The sequence below is a fragment of the Carassius gibelio genome, chromosome A3 (assembly GCF_023724105.1).
Source record: "Carassius gibelio isolate Cgi1373 ecotype wild population from Czech Republic chromosome A3, carGib1.2-hapl.c, whole genome shotgun sequence".
Lineage (NCBI taxonomy): Eukaryota > Metazoa > Chordata > Actinopteri > Cypriniformes > Cyprinidae > Carassius > Carassius gibelio.
This window is the reverse complement of record NC_068373.1, coordinates 30,858,774-30,883,973: the sequence shown is the minus strand read 5'-3', so window position 1 is coordinate 30,883,973 and position 25,200 is coordinate 30,858,774. Positions and strand designations below refer to the sequence as shown.

The window sequence follows — 25,200 nt, the reverse complement described above, 5'->3', positions numbered from 1 at the left end:
TCAACATCAACCCATTAAACCAGTTTTAATGAAACCACATTCAATTGTCATAATGTTTTCCAATGTAAATGTTTCAATATTATTAAATTAAGAGACATTTACTTCAGAGGAAATATGCAGTATGCATTCATACATATTTATTTCATTTGGCAGTGCAAAAAGCTGGTTAAAAGCATCACAAGATACATAATTCAGTCAGAGAAAATCATACAAAACACTCAAACTAGATTTATAAATCAAATTAACTAATGACAGGTTAAATGGTCTAACAGATGCAGCAGAAGAAATTAACAAATTAAAAATGAGATATGTGAAATCAACAACAACAACAAAAATTTAATTTCAACAAAAAGCAAAAATGGCTAAACACGCTTTAAATCTTATAAGCATAATGAAATTCAACATTTGATATGTTTTAGAAATGACTGAAAAAGATTGGCATGGTAATTAATGAACATGACAATGTTAATGTATGTGGTCTTGGCAGAATAGATCTGATACTCTACTGCTGCTCAATGCATCCACAACATACTGCTGTGAGCATGTAGGAAACACTGCTGCTGCAGATTTAACATATATAAATAACCTCCATAAAACATACATGAATCACTCCATAGCAGATCTATACAGGTGGAGCTGGGGAAGGTGGAGGGTTTCAAATGTACGCTGCAACTGCTACGGCAAGCACTAGCCAAGTATTTGAGTGTTGACCAACAAACTCATTGGCTGCTGATACAGAAGAGAACTAATCAGACATGAGAGTTTTTAGATATTGCTGCAATTTTAATTTAAAGGAGTAAAAATACATTTTATTGGTCATAACTTCTGGAGAAATATATCACATACTCTGAACTAAGAGGAAGGTTTCTAGAGTGTGTTGACTGCCAGCGTTCATGTACACTATTAAATGAATTATAATTTGAAACAGGGGTTGACTTAGTGATTTGGGGGCCCTAAGTAAATTTCAGGTATGGAGCCCCAACACAATAACTATGTGCTCTTTTACAACTAACCCTTATCTCTCTCTCTCTCTCTCTCTCTCTCTCTCTCTCTCTCTCATATATTATATAGTTTATTTACCTCTTAACTTCTAAAGCCATGTACAAGGCATATTTTTTTCGGATCACAAGATAAGACAATATAAAAAAAATGCTTCAACTTGGGCATTTAATGAATTGAACTGATCTTTATGAAAAGGATTCAAATCTTTTTTTCAAAATGATCTTATGCTACTCATTCCGTATTACAAGTGTTCTGAAGGCATACATCAGGGTATACAACTTATAGGTTCTGCACTGAATAAGTTCACATGTTTTGAGTCTTCGGGTTTTTCGAGTCACTCGTTCATCGCGTGACAGCCCCATAAGCTTAACAAATGCAGTCTAAACCAGAAAGTATTGATAAGTTAATCTCTCGAGTCTTCGGGTTTGAGTCATATGTTTTTGTTTTTTTTTGGTCACGTGAGGTGACAGCATTAGATAGAGAAATTAGTTAATGTAGGGGGCTTTGGGGGCACAAGCCCCTGCCCTTTTTCAAAATGATTCAAAAGTGCCCCTCTCAGACAAATAGCAATGATAATGTGTTCAATAAAACAAAATGCATATTAATTATTCCTATTTATTTTATTCAGTGTTCCTGTAACTCAATTTAGTTCCTGTAGCTCAGAGTATTTGCATTATCAAGTGCAAGGTTGGGGGTTTGATTCTCCGGGAACACATGATAGGTAAAAATGGTTAGCCTGAATGCACTGTAGGTCGCTTTGGATAAAGCGTCTGCTAAATGCATAAATGTATTAATTATAGGGCCGGGACTCGATTAAATTTTTTTTATCTAATTAATTAGAGGCTTTGTAATTAATTAATCGAAATTAATCGCATTTTAATCGCAGATAAATATTTGACCTGAGAACAGTGAGAAGTATTTTTTTTTTCACATGGATTTATAGTATACCATTAAATAATGACTGAATACATAAGCTTAAGCAACAAAATATTGTTTTTTTTTGTTCAACCAAGTCTAGCAGACCAGTGCAATTTTTGCCATGAAGTGTAGCAATAGCATATTTAGAAACAATTTAGAAATAGTACATTTCAGAAATTCAGGAAGCTTATAGGTGCTGGAACCTTCTGTAAAGTGTTTTTAAGTAAAACACAATACTGTCAATTACATTCAGAACATTGGAAACACTGACTATTAGAAAACATCTCTCTGCTGCTTCAGAGGCCATAACATACTAAGTCCAACTCTCAATAACCTTGGCCAAAACAATAACGAGTTCAACATAAACTGTTGCACCAACAAAATAATACATAGTTCAACATAAAGTGTAAAGTCCACGCTAGCTGCTATATGTTTTGCGTTGAGGTGATACTTGAGGCTCGATGTGCTGCTGTGGTGATATGCGAACGCGAGTTGGTGCTCCAGTATGATCGGTCCGCCGAAACTCATCCAGTGAGAAACGTTCCGCGGTGCAAAAATAAGTTATTAAAAATGCGGGAATTTTTTTTCTGTAATTAATTAATCTTAGTTAACGCGTTATTTTTTGTGTAATTAATTAATCTCAATTAACGCGTTAAAGTCCCGGCCCTAATTAATTATAATTAATATTATGATGTGTACAAAATCCCTAGCCAACACCAATCAGCATTTCATGAAATTATCATAGTAAATGAAGCCCAAGTAAGCCCTATAATTATGCAGCATTATACAAGTATCTTAAATTAAATTAAAATTAAATTTATGCATTTAGCAGACGCTTTATCCAAAGCGACTTACAGTGCATTCAGGCTATCAATTTTTACATATCATGTGTTCCCGGGGAATCAAACCCCCAACCTTGCGCTTGATAGCTTGCTAGCACAGTGCTCTACCAGTTGAGCTACAGGAACACTTATAATCATATAATCTTATAATCATCACGAATGAATCTATTTAATAAAAAATACAAAAAAACTGTAACATTTAAAAATATTATTACAATATAAAATAATGCTTTTCTATTTTTAAAATAATTTAAAACATCTTTTATTTATAGATGAAATCATTCCTCCAGTCTTCAGTGTCACATGATCCTTCAGAAATCATTATAATATGCTGATTTATTATCAGTGTTGGAAACTGCTTAATAATCTTCTTTTCTGGGGTTCATTGATGAATAAAAAAAAATAAAAATAAAAAGCATTTATTCAAAACAGAGATGCTTTCTAACAATATCAAGCTTTACTATCACTGTTTCTATCAATTTAACAAATCCTTGCTGAATAAAAACACGTTATTAAAAAAAATACTGACCTCAAGCTTTTGAATGGTAGTTTGTAACAAAACATATATTTTAAATAAATGTTGTTATTTTTTCTTCTTCTTTTTTCACTTTTTATTAATCAGAGAATCCTGTAAAAAAAAAAAAAAAAAAAAAAAGCATCACAGGTTTCCAGTATTGATAAATCAGCATTGCATATTAAAATTTTGATCAAATAAATGCAGGCTTGATGACCATATGTGACTTCTTGCAAAACAATTGGTAATGTAAATTAATAAAGTATCCAAACTTTTGACCTATAATTTTATTTATTTATTAATTTTTTTAATATAATTTTTATTATTATTTACCCTGCCTCTATTTTACATTTGAACCCCTGTCCCTGAGGAACTCTCTGCACGTCCCTGAGCTTCAGTATTCCGTGATTCCCCTGGGTAAGTGGCCACTTTCCTCAATTCTAAGTCTGTCTCTGCTTTGATAGGCTATGTGTTCGGCTGTTCGCATATGCTAATGTACACATAGAAAAATGAAGTATACTTTGGGCTTTACTGTCAGTCGTTAAGCATTTATTTTTTAAAACAGCCAAATGTTTAGCTACTTACACCTTACAACACACTCTTCCACCATTAAAACTAAGTATCATGTTGGAATTCATGCTCATCTATTGTGTAAAGGCCTGCCTTCTTTGATTTGATTGGCCATCTCACTCATTTGGACATTAATGAGCATGTTGTTAGAGCACTGCAGAAGACGAGCCTAAAAATTTAACGTTTACAACTTTTGTAATCTTATAAAGTGAGCACTGCATAATGTGCAGCATCACAAATATCAAATACTGGGGGGAACGTCTGGCTATTTAATTTTATGGGTGGCTTACATCCCTAAAGATTCCTTCATTAAAAAATATGCTTTTACTTATTCTTCTGGACCCTTTTCCCAATTGAAGAGTAGATGGTTTTTGTCAAAATGTGATTTTAGGATTCCTCCACTAGTGGCCATGAGAATTTGTTCCACGTTACTCATTAAAAACACTGTACATTGTACCAACAGCTCCACCAACAGCTGCACCAGCAGCTCCACCAGCAATTGCACCAACAACTGCACCAGCAGGTCCACCAATAGCTCCAAGAGCTGCACCAAGAACACCACCAACAACTGCACCAGTATGTTTCATACCAGATATAAAAGCTGAAAAACTGAACCTACGCTCATACTGCCTATAAAATTCTTCAAATTCAGGGTTACTTTGTGCTCTGTGTAACATTTGGCCTTTTCCCTTTCCAACAGCATTCTCCTGTTGTTTTATCAAATCTTCCTCTCTCTGTCTCTCTGCTTTAAGTCTTTCCACTTCTTTTTTCTGAGCTTCATACTCTGTATTCATTTTCTGCATTTGGATTCTTACTCTTTCAATGTCTATTTGTTGTTTTCTCCATTCTTCCTCTCTCTGTCTGTATCTCTGAGCATCTTCATACATCTGATTACTGTAGTATCCTCCTCCGTTCTGCTCTATCATTGTGTCAATCTTCTTCAGCAGATCTGTCACCTGCTCTCTGTTATTCTGATCTCTGTTGTTGAAGACATGATATCTGCCTCCACACTCTTGAACTAGATGTCTTAATTGACTGTTCTCCTTAATGAGCTCCTCAATGGTTTCTCCTACCAGCTGATCTCCATGAGTGAAGAGAATGATGGAGTATTTTAACACCTCCTGACCAAACATCATCTCAATCATCTGAGGAATCTGCTGCTCATGTTCAGTGAATCTGTCAATTACTCTGAACACAATGAGAAAAGCATGCGGTCCAGGACTGGACAAATAAACACTTCTCGCTATCTCTTTCTTTACCTGCTCATCTGTGTTCTCCTCATCTCGTGTGTCAAACAATCCAGGAGTATCAACTACAGACACAGATCTGTCTGAAACAGTGGCCTGTTTCACTGAACATTTAGGGGTTATTGAATTTGAGCTAAGCTTAGATTTAAACACTTTCTGTCCCAGTATTGTGTTTCCAGATGCACTCTTGCCAAAACCAGTTTTACCCAGAAGAACAATCCTTCTAGATGAACGGTTAATGACATCAAGATCGCGAGTGAATGTTGTGACTGTTGTGATCCGTCTGGGCAGCATCCCTCCTTCTGATGCTGTATTAAACACAAAAAAAAAGGTAAGCAGTCATTTAGATGCTTATGAGTTCACTACTGGGTGTAAGTTGGTTGTATACAAAAACTAGCACTGAGATATATAAGAGAATCAGCTCAATGTTAGCTAAAATTAGTTTTTTTCCCCGTTTTGATAAAAAGTCGAATTAAATTGACTTGGTTGACTTGGTATGAATAGTGAATTTGCTAGTTCATTCAATCTAAAATGTCAACAATTTATTGAAAACATGTATATTAGAAGTAAATTAACTTGATTGCCCGGAAAGGTAGTTAAACATCATGGAAGTAGTCCATGTTACTCCACTGCATGGTTTAATTGTCATTTTCTGAAGCGACAGGAATGCTTTTTGTGTGCCCAAAAGAAAACAAACAAAAAAAAAAATCTCTTATTATGGACTATATTCAAAATTTTCTAAACTTCCGCTTCAATATCCAATGCGCATTCACAAGAATTAAGGAAAATTACAGTTGAACCACTGGAGTAACATGGACTACATTCATGATGTTTTTACTACCTCTGGGTCATTGAAGTGAAAGTTGCTTAGGCTGTCAATGGAGGGACAGATTCTTGTCGGACTTTATTCAAAAAATCTTCAGCTGTCTTGTGCACAGCCCCGTCCACACAGCTTTCAGAGCACCATTGATGTGACATCACAAAAGAACAAATGACTCGAATGGGAAGGTGAGGTAAAGTAACAGACTGCATAGTCTGAGGAATTATTTATTCATTTCTGTTTCGAATAATTTGGCCTTTTTTGCAATGTAATTTTTACTTATTTAAAATGTGATCATCAACATTGCATAAGTAGATGTGTTGGGGAATTTAGCTATTAACACTCAAAATGTCATTATATATATATATATATATGCATTAAATATTAAATTAATATTTGATTTTTAATATCACCCACCATTTACCAGACATGTTGTTTGGATAATTTTAGCAAGGAGCAGTCTGGCCTGGTCACTTGGTCCTCTCTTCTTCATGTTGTTGAACACATGGTATCTCTGATCATACTTCTCAAGTGTCTTCAGTGCTTCATTTCTCTCAAGAGATTCTTTTATTGTCATGTTTCCTCTATCTAGTTCGTCTCCTCTGGTGAAGAGAATCCAGGTTTTATTCAAGTGGTTTGGTCCCAAAAATGTCTCAATCTTCTCCACAGTTCTTCTCTCTTCTGCAGTGAATCTGTCGGCTTTGATGACCAGCAGAAACACACAGGGACCAGATTCACAACTCTGGAAAATACTCTTATATTGGAGTGGCATCTGATTCTCATTGATCTGACTCTCACATAATCTTGGTGTGTCATGAACAGTGACAGGAATCCCAAAGATGTTCCCGGATACAACAGCAACATCTCGTGTGACTGAAGAAGGGCTTTCATTTGTCACAAAAGCTTTTCGTCCCAGTATTGTGTTTCCTGACGCACTCTTTCCAGATTGTGCGGTCCCCAGTAAAATCAGGTTTAAATGTGCATTTGATTCCATTACTGATGTGTGACCTAAAATTAAGAAGTAAATACTGTGAGACAGCATACCCACATGGAAAAAAAAACGATATAAACATATATGTTTCAATATAGGTTTTGATATAGGATTTTAATATATGTGACATATATAAAATTGACCGGTATCCTATATTATATGTACATATATGTACATATATGCACACATATATATGTACACATATATGAACATATATATATATGTATATATATGTATATATATATATATATATATATATATATATATACATATGCACACATATATTTACACATATTTACATATTTACCTATATAGGTACATATATGCACGTATATATGTACCTATATGTTCACCTATAATAGTAAAATTCAAATCCATAGCTGCTAGGCAACATAAATAAAAGTCCAAAATATAGAAATGTACATTATTTATTTACTCAAAAACAATAAAATAGTACAAGAACAAAAATAAGACAAAAACTGAACAGAAAAAAAAGTATCTTTATTATTCTTTGAAGGTCTGTCATGACGCGTCTCATCATCCTCCGCCTCCTCTTCCTCTTCCTTCCTGCACTATCAAATGACGTTTGATAGGGTGTCCGAGATTTTTATTTTTTCCTTTCTTTTTTTGACACACACATTTTTTAGAGGATAGGAATTTTCGTCCACACGGATCTGGCGTTTTGGAAGAGTGAAACCGATGTTTTGAAACCGGAGTGGATATATTTGAAAACGCCACCTTTGCGTTTCGTCTGGACGGCGAATCCATACATTTTCTGAAAATATAACACCATCAGCCCACGTCTCCCCCCTAGTCAAACACCACTACATCACGTAACAGCAACAAAAACATGAACAAACACTGAACGATTGTATTTTTTATTAACTAATATTAACACGGATTAATAAATGTATTGTTCCATGTTCGTTTATGTACCACGCGCAAGGTTTATCATCAAATCCATGTCTTCTTCTACCTTTTAAGTGTATCTCTGTGGCAGAATTACAGTGCCACATGCTGGTCTGGCATGTATACTAAATCGGTTTCGTGTGGATGCGGATATTTCTTGAGACGAGAGGAAAAAAGATCGGGGGTCCGTCTTCCGTGTGGATGGGGCCGAAGAAGTAACAGGTACTTATGGTTATGGATAGAAATGTAGCGGAGTAAAGACTACAATATTTACCTCTCAAATGTACGTGAGTAAAGTCATGAGTACTCCCCAAAAATGATACTTGAGTAAATTACAGATCCCTCAAAACTGTACTTAAGTACTGTACTCAAGTAAATGTACTCCATTACTGTCCGGCTCTGTATATCATGTTAATATATTGCCATAGTTAAATTCCATAACATGCCAATTACATGTGATACCAATTTCACGTTCGCACATATATACAGTATTGTTCAAAATAATAGCAGTACAATGTGACTAACCAGAATAATCAAGGTTTTTAGTATATTTTTTATTGCTACGTGGCAAACAAGTTACCAGTAGGTTCAGTAGATTGTCAGAAAACAAACAAGACCCAGCATTCATGATATGCACGCTCTTAAGGCTGTGCAATTGGGCAATTAGTTGAAAGGGGTGTGTTCAAAAAAATAGCAGTGTCTACCTTTGACTGTACAAACTCAAAACTATTTTTGTACAAACATTTTTTTTTCTGGGATTTAGCAATCCTGTGAATCACTAAACTAATATTTAGTTGTATGACCACAGTTTTTTAAAACTGCTTGACATCTGTGTGGCATGGAGTCAACCAACTTGTGGCACCTCTCAGCTGTTATTCCACTCCATGATTCTTTAACAACATTCCACAATTCATTCACATTTCTTGGTTTTGCTTCAGAAACAGCATTTTTGATATCACCCCACAAGTTCTCAATTGGATTAAGGTCTGGAGATTGGGCTGGCCACTCCATAACATTAATTTTGTTGGTTTGGAACCAAGACTTTGCCCGTTTACTAGTGTGTTTTGGGTCATTGTCTTGTTGAAACAACCATTTCAAGGGCATGTCCTCTTCAGCATAGGGCAACATGACCTCTTCAAGTATTTTAACATATGCAAACTGATCCATGATCCCTGGCATGTGATAAATAGGCCCAACACCATAGTAGGAGAAACATGCCCATATCATGATGCTTGCACCTCCATGCTTCACTGTCTTCACTGTGTACTGTGGCTTGAATTCAGAGTTTGGGGGTCGTCTCACAAACTGCCTGTGGCCCTTGGACCCAAAAAGAACAATTTTACTCTCATCAGTCCACAAAATGTTCCTCCATTTCTCTTTAGGCCAGTTGATGTGTTCTTTGGCAAATTGTAACCTCTTCTGCACATGCCTTTTTTTTAACAGAGGGACTTTGCGGGGGATTCTTGAAAATAGATTAGCTTCACACAGACGTCTTCTAACTGTCACAGTACTTACAGGTAACTCCAGACTGTCTTTGATCATCCTGGAGGTGATCATTGGCTGAGCCTTTGCCATTCTGGTTATTCTTCTATCCATTTTGATGGTTGTCTTCCGTTTTCTTCCACGTCTCTCTGGTTTTGCTCTCCATTTTAAGGCATTGGAGATCATTTTAGCTGAACAGCCTATCATTTTTTGCACCTCTTTATAGGTTTTCCCCTCTCTAATCAACTTTTTAATCAAAGTACGCTGTTCTTCTGAACAATGTCTTGAACGACCCATTTTCCTCAGCTTTCAAATGCATGTTCAACAAGTGTTGGCTTCATCCTTAAATAGGGGCCACCTGATTCACACCTGTTTCTTCACAAAATTGATGACCTCAGTGATTGAATGCCACACTGCTATTTTTTTGAACACTTCCCTTTCAACTAATTCAACTCATTGCCCAATTGCACAGCCTTAAGAGCGTGCATATCATGAATGCTGGGTCTCATTTGTTTTCTGACAATCTACTGAACCTACTGGTAACTTGTTTGCCACGTAGCAATAAAAAAATATACGAAAAACCTTGATTATTCTGGTTAGTCACATTGTACTGCTATTATTTTGAACAATACTGTAAGTTCTTGCATAATTTTTTTCGTTATGGCCAAACGCTTTGAAAATCCCGCTGTACTCACCGAGATTAGAAAAGCAGTCATCAGTGAAATGTTGTGAACACAACAAGGATTTGTTGTACTGCTCTGGTATTGTGGTGAAAATGAATTTTAGCCATTGGTTCTTCTGATCTTCATTCTTTGGCAGTGAAAATAAAACAAACTTGCCTTTACAATTAAAAACACACAGTCTCCTCGACATGATGCTCTCACACCAACCAGAGCGTCTGTGTGTGTGTGGGGTGGGGCAGGTCAGAGGTCAGTTTCTCTCAAGACGGTAGGCGGATATTATTATGCATTGTTCCTAGTGACGTACATAGAGATGGGCAAAATATTTGAAATCTATAACGACTCGTTTCAGTTATTCAGAGTCGACTCCTTACTTTAGAAGCCAATAACTTTATAAATCGTGTTCTTTTTGGTTTAATTATTTGCACATTGTTTATACTGATGGACAGTTACATCATACACTGTAATACAGGTAAAGATTTCCCATCTGTGTGCCTCTTTAAACAGCACGACTTGCTTTCAGTGGAGGTAAGTAACGAAGTAAAAATACTTTGCTACTTTACTTAAGTATTTTTTTCGGGGATCTGTACTTTACTTGAGTATGTTTTATTTGCATCTACTTTCACTTTTACTCCACTACTTTATTAAAGACAAAGTTTACTTTTTACTCCGATACATTTCCCCATGCCCGCTTCAAGTATTTATTACACTGATTTTACAAACCAATGAAAAATTTGGTTTTCTTTTGAAAAAAAAGAACGCGCGACTTTGCGAGTTCTTTGCCAACATACGCTCACGCAGCAGTTAGTTCGAGGTGGAAGATGACCGCTAAAATAGGTGATAGTGCAGCTCTTGCTGAACGCAATGATCCTGAGATTCCCGACAGGGATCACCCATGGCCATATCTCAAGGATCTGTTTGAATTCAGATTCCGTTTGGCTGAAATGTCTTCTTTGCCTGCCACGGGTGAATGAAATTTCAGTCGAATGCGATTTTCATGCTCATCTCATCAGTAACGCTCCTGTAATTAGTAGTATATATTTCCAGCATATGCGTTCAGATCAGGGTTGCCAGGTTTTCACAACAAATCCTGACCAGTTGCTTATTAAAACTAGTCCAAAACTAGCCCAAACGCGTTTCCAGGAGGTTCCCCGATAAAAATTGCTTCCCGGGGTTAAAATATACGTTTATTGGAAGGGTTGCCTTGGTAAAATTCACATTTTAGGTGCTAAATATCAAGTTATTGGGATTGGGTTTTCTTCGATCAGTAGACATGAAAACCAACCGCAGACTTGGCAACACTGGTTCAGGTGGAGCGGCAGTTACTACACAGAGCCGTAGTCCACCGACAACTAACACAAAATCAAAATCGAGAAAAAAAATCTATTTTGTGTAGATTGTCAGTGAATTACGGCTCTGTGTAGTATATGCCAACCAGTGTTGCCAAGTCTGTGGTTGTTTTTCATGTCCGCAGGTCGAAGCGACAATACCAATAACGTGATATTTAGCCCCTAAAATGCGTACGACAAAATTTTAATTTTGGGGAGAACGAACTTTTTAAAGAGGTGGTTCTTCCTCATTGATATTCTGAAACAGTCTTACCTTGTATCTTGCACATCTTCTGTTTGATGCAGCTATGATGTTATGGAACATGTCTATTGAAAGTTCAATCCCTATACTGCGATAAGGTTCTTCATTGTCTCTTCTGATTGAAAATCTAACAAATTCTTAAGTATCTAATCTCATCATTTGTTCAATTAAAACATTGCATATCACTCCCAAAACAACTGATCTTCTTAATTATTGATATTTACAGTTCATTTGAATATTTACTTTTTACTTCCGTAACTTAAAGGGGGGGTGAAATGCTCGTTTTCACTCAATATCCTGTTAACCTTGAGTACCTATAGAGTAGTACTGCATCCTTCATAACTCCAAAAAGTCTTTATTTTTATTATGTTTATAAGAGAAAGATAGTCTGTACCGATTTTTCCCGGAAAAACACGAGCGCCTAGAGGCGTGACGTGTGGGCGGAGCTAAAGAATCACGAGCGCCAGTAGGCATTTGTGTTGAGCTGTGACACAGATCCAGAGGCTGAAATTTAACAAGAGCAGCATCAGCAAAGGCAGTATGCTATGTGGTATGTACTGAAACTGTATATATTTGCTTAGCGGTTTTGGAAAATGACTAAGTTCCACTTTATGTCGTCTTTTTTATTTTTTTTTTATTTTTTAAGCTGTACATGTGGAAAGTGCAGTTTAATGACAACATCACATGTTGTTTACTTGATGTGCTTACGCGCTGATAGCTAAGTTAACAACAGAGATATTTGAAGCAGTTTTACTCACCGCATGCGGTTCCAACACATGATCGTGACTTTTTTTCGTTGGGACTGCATTATCCTTAAGAAATAAACGATGTGCAATCCGAAATGCAGGGAAAAAACAAAAACACTTGCACAACTCCGTTGATGCTCTGTAAATATAAACTCCATCCACTGGTCCCTTAATGCTGTTTCTCTTTTGGTAATCTGTGCAGGGTTGTCTTGCCCTGGCAACCAAAAACACACTTCTTTTGTGACTTTTCGCGACGCTCTGGCTCTGATCAGTGAAGTCTGTTGTGCTCTCAGTGCTCTGCTATACGGGAGCGCGCGCTCTTCCGGGAGAAGTGCCCTACAGACCCATATAAGGAAATTCCGCTCCATCTAACGTCACACAGAGCCATACTCGAGAAAAACTTTCCGAAACTTGTGACAAACAGGAAGAGGTTTTTTTGGAACAAAAATACTCCTTCAAACGTACAACTTAATTTTTTAAACTTTGTCCATGTTTAGCATGGGAATCCAACTCTTTAACAGTGTAAAAAACTCAGTATGCATGAAATAGCATTTCACCCCCCCCCCCCCCTTTAAGTATATTTTAAATCGGATACTTTTGTACTTTTACTCAAGTGATGTTTGAATGGAGGACTTTCTACTTTTACTGGAGTCATTTTTTATTTAGATACATCTACTTTTACTTGAGTATAACTTTTGAGTACTTTTACCACCCCTGCTTGCTTTGTAATGTTAAATGTTAAAATTAACTAATGGAAACCATCATCTATACTAGCAACACTTTAATAAAACAGGGTCTTTAAACAAAACATTAATTTGTTATAATTTGATACTCACGCAGATGTTGTGCCATTTCTGCCTTCAAGTTTCACAATCAAGTGAGAAATGTGGCCGAGGGGAAAAACAAGCGCTTATCAGTAGCAAACATATGGGCGATTATTGACCGTTGACAAGACGTCCCTCCGAAAAGTCCCGTCATGGTTGAAAGATAGTTCCAAAATGAAAGTTGAACTGATGTCTTTGACGTCATCTGGCCGTGAATTGCATGTCTTTTCTGCACGTCCTTGGACGTCTACATTTGTTGTCTTCTGGATGTTTAAATGCGCTGATTCATAGTTTTAGTGTTTGTGTGTGTGAGTGTGTATAAGCTTGCATATAAAATGATCACACACCCATTGTGTAAAATTGTGAAAGGCAATCAATTGTGTTCTGAGGTTTAACACATCTTGAGAAAAGTTCAAAATCGGTCCAGTCAATAAAACGTCTTAATCATGTGTACATCACAAACAAGAACACATTTGTGGACATATGCAAAAAAGAAGCATGATCTGATTTAGTACATTTTATTGTTTTAGAACAGTTTAGCATCTGTTAACCAAACTAAAATACCAATTACAAAATACTGAATTATTATATAAAGGGATAGTTCACCCAAAATTAAAGATTCTGTCATTTACTCACCCTCATGTTTCAAAACTGTTCTATGTTCTGACGATATTGTTTTCACATTTGCTTTACTGGGACAATGACGAATAAGAATATTCAAGATGATAAAAATCTAGTTAAAAATTAGTTTTTCAATGTAATCGTTTTATTAATTTTGGATTTCTGAAATAAGTTTACAGGCCTATCATTTTCATCAGAAAAAATATTTAATGACGGTTATCACAGAATAAAAAGTGATGAAATACTCAATCTTGAACTAATATTATTGTCGAGAATGCATATTTTTGCAGTATTTTTTATTATTAATGTTTTATTATATAATAATAAAATATTATTTAATTGCATTTATTTTTAAATACTTTAATCATATTTAAAGATAGATTTAGATATATAGAATATTATTAATATTTGAACATGTGGCATAATCACCTTGCAGGAGCCATTTTTTCCGGATGAAACGGAATTTAAAACTCGGAGGAACGAGAAGGCAGGGGTAAGTCTCGGGAGCCGAGAACATATCACACAAAGGGTAAGGACTCCATACAAACAACAGGGAAGGACAGCTATTTATAAGGAGACTATGACAATAGAAATCCGGCACCTGTGCGATTAACTGGAGTGCAATTACTGTGAAGACAGGACCAGACTAGAGGAATTATAGTGCCTATGGTGAAGTGCCTAAGGAGAAGTGAGCTCACTAGGGAACACCCAGGAAAACAGAGACTGACAGCGTGACATCTTGTCATTGACTTACACAGTTGTCTAATAAACACAAAGATATTTGGAAAAATGTTTGTAAACAAGCAGATCTTACAACCCATTAACTACGATCGTTGGAAAATAATTATGATAGTTAATGGATTGTGAGATCTGCTTGGCTAAATATTTGTACATTCTTACAAATATCTATGTGTTTATCAGAGAATAGGAAGGTATACAGGTTTGAAACATGAGGGTGAGAAAATGACAATTTTCATGTAACATGTAACAAGATGAATGAATCCAACCCATTCTCACTCCAAAGGCATCAAAAACCGAAGCATGGTCATGGGTTGATGAATCATAAATGAAACATTACAAAAATGTAATCAACATGCATTAAATTGTATTTAATTTTATAAAGATGTTCTGCTTTAAATGGGTATTAGGTCAGTTGGGGGGGAAACAGCATTTGTCCCCTCCCTCTTCAATATCACTGTGGTGCCTTTGAGAAGGACCCATAACTATGAGTGTAACTGAGAGAAAGACCCTTAACTAGATGTGTAACCGTGAGAAAGACCCTTAACTAGGTGTGTAACCGTGAGAAAGTGAACAGGACCTTTCTGATAAAGACAGGTGATGTCCCCTGTAAAGATAATGCATAACAATAAAAATTACATCAATATACAAGGAGCAAGGCTACATGAATAACTTTGACTGTATCATTAAACATACCTTATACTAACCAACGTTAGCTAATTTTAGCCATACTCTGTAAATTTCAGTTGACAATGTGGGCATCATTTAGACCTTTATTCTGTACTTACTGCTTATTGCACTTCTGGTTAGATGCTAACTGCATTTCGTTGCCTTGTACCTACATGTGCAGTGACAATAAAGTTGAATCTAATCTAATCTAATCTAATCATTTCTCTCTGTTCCTTCGTGTCAAACAAAGCAAAACTTAAGCACGTTAATCAAATAATACAAAATGTACTTACCCAACAGTAGATTTTTTAACTCCCCCCTCTCCTCGTGGTTGTTCAGTGTTCTGGAAGAACGTATCAAGAGCAGTTATTTTATTTAAACTGATTGATGAGGTGGTAGGATGACATCAGTTCCATGCTGAATGAGATTGTTATGTGGTGGGTAAGGGAGGAACTCATAAGCAGACAGGAATCACTACACAGAGGGTTTATTAAAGACAAAAGGGGAAAACAAAACCCACGAGGGGGAAAACAACGACTAGGGCAGGGACTAAATAACTTAACAGGACTGGGTTGACACGGTAAACAAACTCTAAACACTAACTACAAACAAAACACTCATGGGTAACACAACGACTTCTTCTATGGGTAACAATGATACAAAATCTCACAAGCTAACAAATCACAGGAACCATGTAGAAGCATATGTAGAAACAATGAACCGACAAAAGACAGAGCACACTAGGGGATATAAGTAGGAGAACTAATTAAGACACAACAGGTGGCACAGGTAAGGCAATCACAACAAAACTAGGATAACAAGGGTGCGGGGCAAGGGGATGAGACAACTCAAGCACATGGCCCAAAAACAAGGCCATGTACAAGCACAAAACACGGGTCTGTCATGATCCTGCTTCAAGACTAGAGGAAAGTCAGGACATGAAGGCAGAATCATGACAGAACCCCTCCCTTAAGGAGCGGCTTCCAGACGCTCCTCAAGGGAACATCAAACACGGGGCATGACTGACTGAGACAAAGACAAAAGCCAACAAGACATGACAAATAACAACAAAGGCAAACATGAATACACTACGGCAGGGTTAGGGTGACAAATAAAAAAAAAGGAAGGGGAGGAGGCGGGACAATAAAGTTTATGGGGGGGGGGGGAGTACAGGGTAGGTGGGTGGGGCAGGAGTCTTAGGAGGACGGGACAAAGGCTGACGACGAGGGGTCCGGGAAGGTCTGGGTGGTGTAGGGTGGGGAGTGGTCTCTGGACTACTGACAACAGAGGACCTGACAGGAGAAATCACAGGACACGGGACAACATCTACTGGACACGGGACAACATCAGTGGAGACAAAACTGGCTCAGAAACCGTGCTCACTGCGGCTGGCTCGGGATCAGCGCTCACTGCGGCTGGCTCGGGATCTTTGGGGACAGGGTCTGGGGACAAGACAGGACTGGCAGGGACTTCTAAAATCTGAACAAGACGTGACAAATAATCAGACAGAGTCTTGGCAACAATAATAACAGGCATCTCTTTACGAGCCAAGACAGACTGCAACAACGCTTCTGCTGCAGAGTCGGCCGCGGCTCTCTCCTCAGCCCTCACGACTGCTGACTTGGACACAGTTCTCTCAATTGCAGGTACAGGATCAACGTTCACTGCTGCTGGCTCGGGGACGCCAGCGCTCACCGCTGCTAGCTCGGGGGCACCAGCACTCACCGCTGCTGGCTCGGGGACACCAGCGCTCACCGCTGCTGGCTCGAGAGGCATGGCCAACTCAGGAGGAGACAGAAACGCAGGACCAGAAGACCCCTTCTTCCTCCTCTTCCTCCTTGGCCGCGGTGCAGAGGTCACAGCTGGGTCTGAGACAGGTTGAGGGAGTTCGGTCTCTGGCAGGGCTGACTCCGTCGCTGAGGACTCCGAAGCAGACTCCCACGAGAACCGTCTCCCTCGCTTCTTGGGGAGACTGATGGTAAAATGGTAAATGGACTGCATTTATATAGCGCTTTCAACAGACCACATGGCCATCCAAAGCGCTTTACAATTTGCCTCACATTCACACACACATTCACACACCGACGGCAGTGTCTGCCATACAAGGCGCCATCCAGCTCGTCGGGAGCAGCTGGGGTTAGGTGTCTTGCTCAAGGACACCTCGACACTTGGTCAGGTGGAGCCGGGGATCGAACCACCAACCTTCCGGTTTGTAGACAACCTACATGAACCACTGAGCCACTGCCGCCCGCTGTGGGAGGCGCCTCAGGATTCGGGGAGGGATCTGCCTGTTCCCCCAGTGTTGTAACGGCCAGGAGACGACCCTCTGGGATCACTGGCAGCTGGGTAGATGTTGGGGACCTCTGCGGCTCCTCCTGGGAGAAACTCTCACACAGCCGGGCATAGTTGTTAAGAATCCACTCCCCCTGGGACGACACTGGGAGGGTGACACTCCTCTTGACAGTGAGGGACGACAACCAGCATTTCTGGCGGAACTCCAATTGACGTCGTTGAAGCTCGGTGGACATCCTGTCTGCTGAGCTCCTTGCTGGTCAGTTCATTCTGTTATGTGGTGGGTAAGGGAGGAACTCATACGCAGACAGGAATCACTACACAGAGGGTTTATTAAAGATAAAAGGGGAAATCAAAACCCACGAGGGGGAAAACAACGACTAGGGCAGGGACTAAATAACTTAACAGGACTGGGTTGACACGATAAACAAACTCTAAACACTAACTACAAACAAAACACTCACGGGTAACACAACGACTTCTTCTAGGGGTAACAATGATACAACATATCACAAGCTAACAATCACAGGAACCATGTAGAAACATATATAGAAACAATGAACCGACATAAGACACAGCACACTAGGGGATATAAGTAGGAGAACTAATTAAGACACAACAGGTGGCACAGGTAAGGCAATCACGACAAAACTAGGATAACAAGGGGGCGGGGCAAGGGGACGAGACAACACAAGCACATGGCCCAAAGACAAGGCCATGTGCTTGTACACAAAACACGGGTCTGTCATGATCCTGCCTCAAGACTAGATGAAAGTCAGGACATGAAGGCAGAATCATGACAGAGATGGTTAGCAGACCAATGCTGCACAAAGTGAATGGTACATGTATGTTAGTGGGGACCTGGGGATGTGGGATCTGGGGATTCATAGTTCTGTGGTGCCTTGGACATAAGAGGGAAGCCTTGGTTTTATCTTGGATTCTGAGCTAAAAATGGATAAACAAATACTGTCAGGGGTCTGGCAAGCCCGGGCCTCACCAATCACCAACGCTGTCAAACACCTGACTATTAACCAGACACACCTGCCACGTATCACAGAACCAATCAAGAGCACTATAAATACACTCACCCGCACCTCAGTTCCCCGTCAAGCCTGCAGTAGGAAATATCCTCGCAGTTGTCAGTTTCTGTGAGGATATGTGTACTCCTACAAAGACTCAACTAATTTACAATAATGACAAACCGTGGTTCACTGCAAAACTCAGACAGCTCCGTCAGGCCAAAGAAGATTCTTACGTGAAGGGGGACAATGTCTTGTATAAACAGGCTAAATACACATTGGAAAAGGAGATCAAAGTGGCAAAGAGGAATTATTCTGAAAAAATAAGGACTCAGTTCACTTCCAACGACTCCGCATCAGTGTGGAAAAGTCTAAAGAAGATCACCAATTACAAGACACCACCCCCCAGCACTGTAGAGAATCAACGACTGGCAGACGATCTGAACGAGTTTTACTGCAGGTTTGAAAGAACACCCATCACCTGCCCTGAACGCCTCCCCACAAAACCATTCACACCCTTCACAACTCCTGCAACCAGCCCTGAATGCCTCTCCAAACTGCCGTTCACACCATTAACAGCTCCTGCAACCCATCCTGAACACCTCTCCAATCAAGCACTCTCACCATTCACACCTCCTGCATCCCCCCTCTTAGGTGGGGCACCTGCAATTCAGATCAGCGAGGATGCGGTGCGCCAGGTCTTCCGGAAGCAGAAAAGGAAAAAAGCACCAGGCCCAGATTGTGTTACACCAGCCTGTCTGAAATCCTGTGCTGACCAGCTGGCCCCCATCTTCACACAGATCTAAAACAGATCGCTGGAGCTGTGCGAAGTCCCTTCATGCCTCAAACGTTCCACCATCATCCCCATCCCTAAGAAACCCAAAATTACAGGACTAAATGACTACAGGCCTGTGGCTCTAACGTCTGTAGTCATGAAGTCATTTGAAAAACTGGTGCTGGCCCACCTGAAGGACATCACTGGGCCCTTGCTGGATCCTCTTCAGTTTGCCTACAGAGCAAACAGGTCTGTTGACGATGCAGTAAACATTGGACTGCATTATGTTCTGCAACACCTAGACAGACCGGGGACTTATGTGAGGATCCTGTTTGTGGACTTCAGCTCGGCCTTCAACACGTTCATCCCAAACCTCCTCCTGCCCAAACTAAATCAGCTCTCCGTGCCCACCTCCGTCTGTCAGTGGATCAACAGCTTCCTGACAGACAGGCAGCAGCTAGTGAGGCTGGGAAAATACACATCCAGCACCCGTACAATCAGCACCGGAGCTCCCCAGGGCTGCGTTCTCTCCCCACTGCTCTTCTCCCTGTACACCAACAATTGCACATCTAAGGACCCCTCTGTCAAGCTCCTGAAGTTTGCAGATGACACCACACTCATCGGCCTCATTCAGGACGGTGACGAGTCTGCTTACAGACAGGAGGTAAAAGAGCTGGCTGTCTGGTGCACTCTCAACAACCTGGAGCTTAACACGCTCAAAACAGTGGAGATGATCGTGGACTTCAGGAGAGACCCCTCTGCACTCCCCCCACTCACCATCATGAACAGCACTGTGACTGCAGTGGAGTCATTCAGGTTCCTGGGAACCACCATCTCTCAGGACCTGAAGTGGGACATTCACATTGACTCCATTGTGAAAAAGGCCCAGCAAAGGTTGTACTTCCTCCGCCAGCTGAGGAAGTTTAACCTGCCACAGGAGCTGCTGAAACAGTTCTACTCCACCATCATTGAATCCATCCTCTGCACTTCAGTAACTGTCTGGTTCAGCTCAGCTTCTAAATCTGACCTCAGAAGACTACAGAGAGTAGTCCGGACTGCTGAGCGAATCATCGGTTCAACTCTCCCATCTATTCAAGAACTGTACTTATCCAGAGTGAGAAAAAGGGCTGTCAAAATCACTCTGGACCCCTCACATCCAGCACACTCCCTCTTTGAACTGTTGCCATCTGGTCGACGCTACAGAGCACTGAGCACTAGAACGACCAGACACAGGACCAGTTTCTTCCCTCAGGCAATCCATCTTATGAACAGCTGATAATAACGGCGAACACACTACACTTTATATTTATATACACACACACTTTATTTATCTAACACACATACTTAGTATACACTTAAATTTTGCACACAATATATATGTACATACATAACTTCATTTTGTAATATACCTGCCTACAATTGTCATTTGTATATTGTCATTCACTATCTACTTATTTGTATTTTTTATTCTTTTATTATGTGTTTTATGTTCTGTCGCTGTCATTCTGTTGTACTGCGGGGCTTCTGTCACGAAAACAAATTCCTCGTATGTGTAAACATACCTGGCAATAAAGCTCATTCTGATTCTGATTCTGATATGTCTCAGCGTTGCCGTCTGGGCAGAACTATTGTTCCAGCCACCAAAGACCAATTCGCAAATAACCTGCCTGATCTATCTCAACTGCTATGTGTACCCCAAAATACACATGAATTAGATAAAATGACTGACAACATGAGCACTATTTTCTCTGCTATTTCCCCCATCAAATTGAAAAAGGTTAGAGAAAAACCTACTGTGCCATGGTATAACAGTAATACTCACTCCCTCAAAAAAGAAACTCATAGTCTTGAACGCAAACGGAGAAAAACTAACTTGGAAGTTTTTAGAATTGCATGGAAAAACTGTATATCCAGCTATAGACAGGCTCTAAAAACTGCTAGGGCAGAGCATATACACAAACTCATAGAAAATAACCAAAACAAAACAAGGTTTTTATTAATCATAGTGGCTAAATTAACAAATTATCAGACGCCACCTGATTCAAATATCCCACCAACGTTTAATAGTAATGACTTTATGAATTTCTTCACTGATAAAATAGATAACATCAGAAATACAATAACAAATGTAGATTCTACAGCATCTAACACTTCAGTTTCATCCATCGCACCCAAAGATAAACTGCAGTACTTTACAGATATAGGACAGGAAGTGCTAAATAAACCTATCATTGTATCTAAACCAACAACATGTTTATTAGATCGATCCTGTACCGTTAAATTAATGAAAGAGTTGTTACCTGTAGCCGAAGAACCGCTTCTCAATATCATTAACTCATCGTTAACTTTAGGTCATGTCCCAAAACCATTTAGGCTGGTGTTTATTAAGCCTTTTATTAAGAAACCAAAACTAGATCCTAGTAAACTGGCAAATTATAGGCCTAATTCTAATCTCTAGTCCTCTTTCTAATCTTCCATTAATGTCTAAAATGTGTTAAAAATTTGTGTCTGTTCAATTGAGCTCCTTCCCGCAAAAGAAAAATAAAAATATATATATATCTGTATGAAGAATTTCAGTCAGGTTTCAGGCCCCACCATAGCACTGCTTCTTGCGACAGATCAAGGCTGCATCTCATTTCTAGTCTTACTTGATCTTACTGCTGCATTCAACACCATAGATCATGACATACTCATAGATTGATTACAAAACTATACAGGTATTCAAGGACAGGCTCTAAGATGGTTTAGATCCAACCTGTCTGATCGCTACCATTTTGTTTATTTAAATGGGCAGTCATCTCATTTATCACCAGTAAAATATGGAGTGCCACAAGGATCCGTCCTAGGTCTTCTTCTATTTTCAATATACATGTTGCCCCTTGATAGTATTATTAGAAAATATGGAATTAGTTTCCACTGTTATGCTGATGATACTCAGAAACTTCTAAATCATCCAAGCTAACAGAGTGAGTTAAAAATGTAAAAGATTGGATGACCAATAATTTTCTCCTATTAAATTCAGATAAGTCAGAGATATTAATTATTGGACCAAAAAACAGTACACAGAATCTTGTAGATTACAATTTGCAACTAGACGGATGTACTGTTACTTCCTCTACAGTCAGAAATCTGGGTGTTATATTAGACAGCAACTTGTCTTTTGAAAATCATATTTCCCAAGTAACAAAAACTGCATTCTTCCATCTTAGAAACATTCCCAAGCTATGAAACATGTTATCTGTTTCTGATGCAGAAAAGCTAGTTCATGCATTCATGACCTCTAGACTGGACTATTGTAATGCACTTCTAGGTGGTTGTCCAGCATCTTCAATAAACAAGCTACAGGTAGTCCAAAATGCAGCAGCTAGAGTCCTTACCAGGTCAAGAAAATATGATCATATTACCCCAATTTTACAGTCTCTGTGCTGGCTACCTATTAAGTTCTGTATCAGTTACAAATTATCATTACTTACCTATAAGGCCCTAAATGGTTTAGCTCCTGCGTACCTAACTAGCCTTCTACCACGTTACAATCCATCACGCACCCTAAGGTCACAAAACGCTGGACTTTTGATAGTTCCTAAGATAGAAAAGTCCACTAAAGGAGGTAGAGATTTTTCACATTTGGCTCCCAAACTCTGGAATAGTCTTTCTGATAATGTTCGGGGTTCAGACACACTCTCTCTGTTTAAATCTAGATTAAAAACACATCTCTTTCGCCAAGCATTCGAATAATGTATCTCTTAAATTGTGACTGCAGTTGCATCTGATCAAATGCACATTCTTATTCTTTAGCTTGGGTTAAACTAATTAATTTTAGTTTGTTGGAACAGCAGCTATACTAATGATGTCTCTATGTGTTTCTCTGTTTCAGCTGGGATCTTCATCCCGTGGTAACTAGGATATACACAAACTCAAGACCCCAGATGATGCTAACCCTGAATCAACAAACAGAACTAACAAATATTGCTACAAGTGTGACTACATCATATAATAATTGCTGTTAATAATGTTCATCGTCTGGCTGACTACATCTTGTATTAATTTTTCTGAAAAATCCTGTCATGCGCGCACAAACTGACAGTCACTACTTATAAGCTAGCTACTATTAAATATTGTAGAAAAGTAATTTTCTGTAAAGTTGCTTTGTAATGATTTGTATCATAAAAAGTGCTATACAAATAAAGTTGAATTGAATTGTCTTTCAAGGCTTTAGAGGTCCTTTCAAGTTGTTGATCCACCATCTGGTCTGGATACGTACTGTATCCGGGTGACTGCATCAAACACCATATAGATTTGAAAATATTGCTTATTACTTTTAAAGCCCTGAATGGTTTAGCACCTCAGTATTTGAATGAGCTCCTGTTACATTATAATCCTCTACGTCTGCTGTGTTCTCAAAACTCAGGCAATTCGATTGTTCAAGAGGCAGACACACTCTTGCAGTTTAAATCTAGATTAAAGACCCATCTCTTTAACCTGGCTTACACATAACATACTAATATGCTTTTAAAATGCAAATCCGTTAAAGGATTTTTAGGCTGCATTAATTAGGTAAACCGGAACCGGAAACACTTCCCATAACACCCTATGTACTTGCTACATCATTAGAAGAATGGCATCTACGCTAATATTTGTCTGTTTCTTTCTTATTCCGAGGTCACCGTGGCCACCAGATCCAGTCTGTATCCAGATCAGAGGGTCACTGCAGTCACCTGGATCCAGTACGTATCCAGACCAGATGGTGGATCAGCACCTAGAAAGGACCTCTACTGCCCTGAAAGACAGCGGAGACCAGGACAACTAGAGCCCAGATACAGATCCCCTGTAAAGACCGTGTCTCAGAGGAGCACCAGGACAAGACCACAGGAAACAGATGGTTCTTCTGCACAATCTGACTTTGCTGCAGCCTGGAATTGAACTACTGATTTCGTCTGGTCAGAGGAGAACTGACCCCCAACTGAGCCTGGTTTCTCCCAAGGTTTTTTTCTCCATTCTGTCACCGATGGAGTTTCGGTTCCTTGCCGCTGTCGCCTCTGGCTTGCTTAGTTGGGGTCACTTCATCTACAGCGATATCATTGACTTCACTATTTAACTGAACAGAGATGACATCACTGAATTCAATGATGAACTGCCTTTAACTATCATTTTGCATTATTGAGACACTGTTTTCCTAATGAATGTTGTTCAGTTGCTTTGACGCAATGTATTTTGTTTAAAGCGCTATATAAATAAAGGTGACTTGACTTTACTTGACTGCAGTGACCCTCTGATCTGGACACAGACTGGATCTGGTGGCCACGGTGACCTCGGAATAAGAGAGAAACAGACTAATATTAGCGTAGATGCCATTCTTCTAATGATGTTAGAAGTTAATTGCTGTATCATCTGACTGTATTGTTTTCTAGGCTCTTCTTCTTTGTCCTTCAGCATTTCTTTGGTTAACAAATAGAAATACTCTGAATGACAACATACCTGAATAACATTGAAGCTTAAGAAAAGTTAAACAATACATTTCAGATTGTCAAGAAAAGCCTAACTAGTAAAATACAGGTTTGTGTAAAAATATCACTTAAACAAAAGTACCAAAAGTGACACAGTAATAACAAGCAGGAGACTTGTAAAAGTGACTCTAAAAAGAGAAAATACATCTGCAAATGTACTAAAGTGCTAAATTACGTTTTCTTGGATGGATAAAAAATCAGTGAGCCTAGCAGCTTTCCACAGACGACTACAATAACTTTAACAACTAATTTAATCTGAATATTGGGGAAAATGCTTAAAATATTAGAATATGTAGATTTTGGAGGTTCACACAAAGTGAAGCATTCACATTGACTCCATTGTAAAAAAAAGCAGAGGTTGTACTTCTTTCATCAGCTGAAAAAGTTCATCCTGCCACAGGCACAGATGACACAGTTTTACTCGGCTATTATTGAATCTGTTTTGCT

General features: G+C 39.0%; 1 protein-coding gene and 1 long non-coding RNA gene across 3 annotated transcripts in view; one reads left to right on the top strand and one right to left on the bottom strand.

Moving 5' to 3' along the window:
• Window positions 1–110: 110 nt before the first annotated feature.
• The window catches only part of LOC127942434 (uncharacterized), a 91,916-nt gene continuing 66,826 nt past the window's right edge, over window positions 111–25,200 (bottom strand). The window contains exon 15 of one of the 2 annotated variants that reach the window (XM_052538151.1): window positions 111–4,964. In XM_052538151.1, coding sequence (XP_052394111.1) covers window positions 4,275–4,964 — 690 coding nt within the window. In that variant the 3' untranslated portion in view covers window positions 111–4,274. Of the gene's footprint in view, window positions 5,402–25,200 lie in introns of both variants that reach the window. The other variant, XM_052538143.1, reaches the window with a different exon arrangement.
• LOC127942759 (uncharacterized) lies at window positions 11,411–24,297 on the top strand. Its single transcript, XR_008149401.1, has 3 exons — window positions 11,411–12,115; window positions 14,193–14,249; window positions 23,124–24,297. It is a non-coding gene; the product is annotated as an uncharacterized LOC127942759 (long non-coding RNA).